Genomic DNA, 7,500 nt, shown 5'->3' with positions numbered 1-7,500 from the left:
GTCAGAAAACCTATGTAACAGGGTTAACGCAAAAGTTTGAAACTGCGTTTGACTAGTCTCCAATGTGCAGTTTAAACTAGAACCTATAAATAAGACATTGACAATAACCTCTCTCTCTCAAAGACTCACACGTATACACACAGGGAGAGAGAGAGAGAGAGACACACACACACACATTTGACGCGCGCGCACACACACACACGCACACGCGCACACACACACACACACACACACACACACACACACACACACACACACACACACACACACACACACACACACACACACACACACACACACACACACACACACACACACACACACACACACACACATCAAGACACTGCAGAAATTTAAAAGCGGATCTGGACTTGACTGATGGGGAGAGGCTCTCACTGAAAGATGATGTCTAACAGGGTCATGAAGATGAGATGACGGGTGTCCCACGGAGCTCTGACTGATGTGTCCAGATGACTGATATGTCCTCCTCCCTCTTTTTCTCTGCCCCTGTCTCCTCTCATCTGTCCATCTTGTTCCCTCTTCTCTTTTTTTACATCACATTAGACCTCCCCCTTTCATCTCTTCATTCTTGTTCTCTGCTGTCTTCCTCAACTGCCCTTATCCTCCGTCCTGCTTGACGTGTGTTCTACATCCATCCATCTGCTCTCTTCCTGTCTGTCATTCCCTCTCCTCCCTCCATCCATCTTGTCATTCATTCTTATTTCATCCCACCCTCCTTTCCTGTTTGTCATTCATACTCCATCCTGTCCTCTCTGTCTGGTCATTATGCTCCACTAGTTGTGATGCTCATCACTCGTACATCAAGGAATGTACTGTATGTGGATATATTGGATATGGATACTAATGCCCATATTAGGTGCCCATATGTACAGCATTCTGCAGTTCTACTGTGCAATTGAAAAGCTTAGTTGTAAAATTATGTATATTCATTTTGGAACATTTTGGGAAGTTGATTTTTGTATTGAGCATTCCATTGCATTGCTCTGAAAATGCATTCTATGGCATATAGATGATAGGACTTCTGAACAGTCATTTCCAATAATAAAATGCAAAAGTCAAAAATGGTTGCTACGCCATTTCACAACGAAACTCTTCAATTTGAGCCCACTTAATTTCCATTCTCTGTTTCATTTATTGTATATTAATTATGGTACATATAGCATAGCATTGCTGTATGTTGTATGTGGTGTATATGAAGAGAACCAACATTGTGTAAAGTCAGATTCCTTGTACATGTTGAAGTGGTGTGTAGCATAGGCAAACCCGCCTAGAGCAACCCCCGAGCAACAGAAAATATGTTAGTCTGGCGAGCCAGGTTACAACAACAACAACAACAACAACAACAACATTTGGTCCATTATGCATCCTTGCTGATTCTGATTCCTTCTCTCTTCCTCTCCCTCTTTCTCTCTCCTCCTCTCTCCTAGCCCACAGTGGTCTCTTTCTTCTCTCCTTCTCCTCCTCCTCTCCAACTCTAACTCTCTTCGTCTCCTCCTCTCTCCCACAGAGGTGTCTAACTCTCCTCTCCTCTCCTCCTAACTCAGCGGTGTCTAACTCCTTTCCTCCTCCTTTCTCTCACAGCAGTGTCTAACCCTCCTCTCCTTCACCTCTCTCCCACAGCGGTGTCTAACCTGGACGTGGAGAGCAAGTTGACGTCGCACTACCAGGCCCCGTGGCACCAGCAGCGTAATGTCTTCCACCCGTCCAGCCGACCGGCCTGCGTGGAGGAGCTCCACCGCCACGCCAAGCTCAGCCTGCGCGCACTGCAGAGAGGTCAGACACAGAGACACGTGCGTGTGTGCGTGTGTGTGTGTGCGTGTGTGTGTGTGTGTGTGTGTGTGTGTGTGTGTGTGTGTGTGTGTGTGTGTGTGTGTGTGTGTGTGTGTGTGTGTGTGTGTGTGTGTGTGTGTGTGTGTGTGTGTATGTGTGTGTGTGTGTGTGTGTGCGTGTGTGTGTGTGTGTGTGTGTGTGTGTGTGTGTGTGTGTGTGTGTGTGTGTGTGTGCACCCTGCATGGAGGTCAGGCACCAGAGCATGTCTACCTGTCTATCTCTCTGTCTGTCTGTCTGTCTGTCTGTCTGTCTGTCTGTCTGTCTGTCTGTCTGTCTGCCTGCCTTTCTGTTGATCTGTCTATCTCTCTGCCTGTCCGTCTGTCTGTCTGTCTGTCTGTGTGTGTGCACCCTGCATGGAGGTCAGGCACCAGAGCATGTCTACCTGTCTATCTCTCTGTCTGTCTGTCTGTCTGTCTGTCTGTCTGCCTTTCTGTTGATCTGTCTATCTCTCTGCCTGTCCGTCTGTCTGTCTGTCTGTCTGTCTGTCTGTCTGTCTGTCTGTCTGATCCCACAATCAGCTAGGACCACATCCACACTGGCTACTGATTGGTCGATCAGTTGGTCTGTCTGTCTGTGTGTCTGACTTCACAGCTTGTCTGTCTATTCACCTGTCTGCTGTGGCCTGCTTTATCTGTCTGTCTTGTACACTAATGCTATCCATGGATATTCATATTTTTCTAATCATTTTTACATAGTTTATTCTGAATGTAGGTTTTCAAGTGTCACATCTGGATCAGTTACATCTCCCAGTGCTATTGCATGCGTGAAATATCTGTCTCACTGGCCTGCTTTGCTTCGGTTGAAACAGCATAAAAGATGTGAACTGAAATGCATGTAATTGTGATCTCTGACCTGGTGATGATTCTATGTTATTTTCTGTGTCTGTGTTTTGTTTTTTTATTTCATTTTTGCCATCACTCCAAAAGGCTTCATTTGGACTCGTGAGCCAGGTCTGCATTTCCTTCATCCATAGATACATACTGCCTCCAAGTGGTGACTTTAAAACACTACATCACAAGTGTGAATAACATAGCCAAAACCCTGCAGTGCCGTAATTGCATGCCAGAGACAGAGTGTGCTGACTTACACTAATGTGTGTTTACAGTGTGTGTTGACCTGTGTATTCCGTACACATACACGGCGTAATTCTATGTTTGCAGTAAATATGTGTTTGTGTGTGTGGGTGTGTGCTGTGTTGTGCTGTGCTGTGCTGTGCTGTGGTGGGTTGTAGAACTAGACCTCGCTGTAAATTGGATTCCCTGTGGAGTGATGTGTTTATCAACCTCGTGTTCCTCCAAATGCCAATCCATGTTTTGACTGACATGATTTGGTGTTTGTGCAGACATAGAGTACACACTTTTTTGCATGGGCTGTAATTTAGTAATTACCTGTGTGTGTGTGTGTGTGTGTATGTGTGTGTGTGTGTGTGTGTGTGTGTGTGTGTGTGTGTGTGTGTGTGTGTGTGTGTGTGTGTGTGTGTGTGTGTGTGTGTGTGTGTGTGTGTGTGTGTGTTCCTGCATGTCTGTACCTATGTGTGTGTGTGTGTGCGTGTGTGCCTGTGTCACCTCTCTCTCCCCCCCATAGACCAGCATGCGCGTCAGCAGGCCAACATCAGTCGGGAGCGGCGGGTCACCATCAATATCGCCGTGGCACCCCCCATGCCCACCTACCCCTCCCCCCGCACACTCAGGAGACGCCAGCAGAAGGCACGACACCTGGAAACGGTAAGACCTCGCCAGCCACCCACCCTCTCCCATATTTACGTGTTTATGTCATCTGGCTTTATGTTCAACAAGAGCAGAGATGTTCAGATAACAGAGAAGGAGTCTCAATCCCAGGTGTCAATCTCAAACTTGGAGTCCCCATTCGCACAGTGAATTTACCAGTGTTAATCCAATACTTACAGAACGGACAACAAGCGTGTTAAAAGCTCAAAGTGTTGAATTAGTACAGCTAAAGCTGAGAGTACACCAAGAGCGACCTACACTACCTGTGTGATGGAAGTCATTATTCCTCCATTGGGTCGACAAATAAAGTGACCAAAGAGAATGCGGCGATGAAGAAGCGACCTGAGCGACCAGAGCAAATTTCAGCGATTAAAGTCAAACTAATATTATGGAAATGAGCTATGACGTGGTTTGGTGAAATGAAATGTCATATCCAGCAGGCTTGTATGAAATTCTGAATGGAAATAATTTCAATTCAAAGTAATGCCATAATACGAACACTAGGTGGTGGTGTTCTCTGTACTTTCATGTAGCTTAAATTCAAAGAAATTCAAGGTAATGGCACCACCCAGTGTTCATATTATGGCATTATTTTGAATTGAAATTCATTCAATTAGGAATTTCTTACAAGCCTGATATCCAGAGCGAATAAAGTGAATTCATGTCGAAACTCTACTCATCTCCTCAGGTAGCGTAGGTCTTTTTTGGTGTATACGCAGCTCAACTGTGCTGTGTAGCCGGTTATTTTACTCTCCAATCACAGACACGATGCTTCGCAGGTTGTCAGCTTCAGCAAAGTATAGAAAACATGTTTTCTCTTTCTGAAGCCATGGTCTGCCTCAGGTTTTCCCTCTCTTAGCCGCTCTAAATGACCTGGTCAAACTAGTGTCTACAATGTTATGCTAATTAACCCTGAAACTGTGGGAGGGAGCACAAATGACAAGTTTAGGTGACATTGCTCCCCCACCAGTTGTCACTTTCAATAATGTCACGTACAGTATGTAGACCATTGTAATTCAAAAACATATCAAATAGGAGTATGTGTTCTCTCAGTTTATAGTGTGTAGTTATTTGACCAGCATGCCCCTGTTGTGTGTGACCGGGTTTCTGTGTAGGAAATAACAATGGTGGGCCGAGCCACACAAACACCTCAGGCACAGGTAAACAAACATTTATCTCCCGCAGAGCTATCACCAGCACCACCACCACCCATGCCTTAGCATGCCACACTGTCTGCACAGCTCACCAGACGTCAGCTAACTGGTTTGAGAAAGTAAAAGTCCTGCCATAAGTTTTCATCTGCTTGTAGTGTAAACACACGTGATTTCACAAGAGATAGTTTTGCTGATCTATCTAGAGATTGGCTAATTGTGTGAACTAGCTGAAACCTATTACGTAGTGGTATGTGGGAGGACTTTTGCTTTCTTTTGCTTCGGCCAGGGAGGTTGTGCTGTCACATTACAATGACTCCACCATTGCTGTTCACCCCCAGAGCATGGAAGAGCGCATTCTGTGTTCATCATTACTGTATACTTCACTTAGCCTGATAAACCAGACTAAATGTGGATGTCTAATTTAGTCTGGCCTCGATGCATAATACATCCGAAGATTGTTGATGAGAACAACCTTCCCTCAAAACCCTGCCCGCTTTGATTCAAAACACATCTTTGCGTTGTAATTGGTTTGCCAGATTCATGGCATTCTGGCTTCATTGAATCCTTATGCGAGGCCAGACCCACCCGTAGACAAAACATTTTGCCGTCCAGCGGGTGGCGCTGGTTCACCAGGCTATACTTCACTGTGATGTTGGTTTGCTCTGTCTTTGCTATGCTGGGGTGAATTTCTCAAAACCAAAGTTGCATACTACATTAGATACTTCGATGCTTTCAATGCATTTTCCCATTGGCAACTACCAAAGTTGCTAACAGGCTAACAACTTCCCTTTTGAGAAACTCACCCCAGAGCAGCTACATTCGTTCAGCCATGGCTATAGATGGAAACAAAAGACAGAGGGGTGTCGCGCCAATAACTCCAGTCCTTGTGGGTGCGTTGGTTCCAAAGCGATAATCCACAGAAGCAAAGAGTAGAACTCGCACACCAGCAGCCGATGCAATAATTGATTTATTGCTTTACATAACAGTGCAAAGCGTTTTCAGTCACCAGACCTTCCTCCAGACCTTTTGCACTGAGGAAGGTCTGGTGACCGAAAACGTTTTGTTCTTTTGGGTAGCACCTTGATCACTTGTACATATGTAAAGCAATAAATCAATTATTGCATCGGCTGCTGGTGTGCGAGTTCTACTCTTTGCTTCTATAGATGGAAACAAACCACTCGTTGTCAAGCCAGGAGTGTGTGTGGTTTTTCAGGTGTTGTGTCACGTGTCTCTTCCTGTTGACATCAGTGGGAAAATCATCAAAATAATCAAGTCTTGTCTATTGCATGCTGCATATTCACTGCTCTTCTGTCACAGCTTTTCTCTGTCAGAATACATCAGCTGTGTTATTTCGTTGATTTCTTATCAACTAAATTAAGCCTAGCTTTATTCCTGTACTCCTTTTTGTTGGAAGCTGCAGGATGGAGCAGCAATTGAGGCTGATAGCCAGCCTACACAAATAATACAGGTAATGCCAACCCTCAAGGAAGCTGCATGATCTGTGTTGTTCCTGTGCAGTCTGTTTAATTTACCCATTTGTGAGTTTAAGGAGTTCACCATCTAGAGTTGACCACCATTGTGGGGATTGGTTGTCCTATGCTGGGTTATTTTCCCTCTCCCTATGCTATTTTTTCTCACAATTGTGGAGCTCCGTGAACCTTGACTGAATGAAATGCCTTTTCCCCTTCCTCACAGCAGAAGATGGGAAATTGCATGCGGTTCCTCCCTCTCAGCTTTCACGCGTCCCATGAGGATGGTGGTCAACCAGTGTTTCTTTCTCAAATAATGGGTTTTCATCCTAGGGAGACGGTGGGCAAGAGAATGGACACAGAGATGGACAACTTATATAATAGTATTTTTTTTCAGCCCTCAACCGAACTCACCATTCTCCACACATCCAAAGTCTTGTCACACATTTGTTGCAGACAATTCTCGTATCTGGCTGGTCCTTGGTAACGGCATGGAATAACTGAAACCACCTGTGTTGAGCAGTGGCGGTTCTAGACCAAAATTACCAGGGGAGCCGGAGTGGGGTCAGTGATTTTTTCAGGGACCCACATAAATTGGCAAAAGAGATCATTTTTTATGTTATGAATACACAGTATAATACACAAAAGGGTAAATTATGTCGTGTCATGTCATGCATTACGAGATTAATATTTGAAGTCATTGGCTGTTGGCAGCACAGGGGCCAGGAGGAAATCTACAGGGGCCCTGGCCCAGCCCTGGCCCGCCCTGGTCCCTGCCTAGAACCGCCCATGGTGTTGAGCACAGATCTCAGCCAATCAGACTTTTCCTTTCTCTGTCCTGTTTATCCACCCCCCCCCTCCAAACCCCTCCCTCCAATACCTAGTAGTAGTGATTCTCCTCTACCTGGCTGTTGTTTTATCATCATCACCATCTGACCATTTTCTATGCCTATACCTCCTCCCCCGGGTAATACGCCCATCTAGTTTGTTTTGTTTTGTTTTGTTGTAATCACCCTCCATTCATTGTGTCCGCCCTTGTGTTTGTTTGTGTGTCCTCTTTGTTTGTGTTTGTAGTTTCACAGTACCCGCCCGCCCTCCCCCACAGAATGCTGTCACTTCTCTCCCTGGAGAAAGGTACTGTACCCCAACCCTACCTCCCCTCCCTCCCCTCCCTCCCTCAACCCTCAACCGCCAGACCTCACCAACTCCTCAAAATCCCAACTAGTTACTCTCTTCTCTACAGGACATTTTTACACATTGTGCTCTAGGTATCCACTACCAACTAATATACATTTTGAC

At 45.5% G+C, this 7,500-nt stretch overlaps 1 protein-coding gene across 2 annotated transcripts in view; it reads left to right on the top strand.

Annotated features, from left to right (window-relative positions):
* Positions 1-7,500, top strand: part of nhsa (Nance-Horan syndrome a (congenital cataracts and dental anomalies)) — a 165,249-nt gene that overhangs the window by 138,634 nt on the left and 19,115 nt on the right. For both annotated transcript variants that reach the window (XM_063201775.1, XM_063201776.1), the window contains exons 2-4: positions 1,642-1,794; positions 3,436-3,575; positions 7,276-7,335. In XM_063201775.1, the coding sequence (XP_063057845.1) occupies positions 1,642-1,794; positions 3,436-3,575; positions 7,276-7,335 (353 nt within the window). The remainder of the gene's footprint in view (positions 1-1,641; positions 1,795-3,435; positions 3,576-7,275; positions 7,336-7,500) is intronic.

Source organism: Engraulis encrasicolus, chromosome 6, assembly GCF_034702125.1.
Source record: "Engraulis encrasicolus isolate BLACKSEA-1 chromosome 6, IST_EnEncr_1.0, whole genome shotgun sequence".
Taxonomy (NCBI): domain Eukaryota; kingdom Metazoa; phylum Chordata; class Actinopteri; order Clupeiformes; family Engraulidae; genus Engraulis; species Engraulis encrasicolus.
Note: the sequence above shows the minus strand (reverse complement) of the source record. Positions and strands in the feature narration are given on the sequence as shown.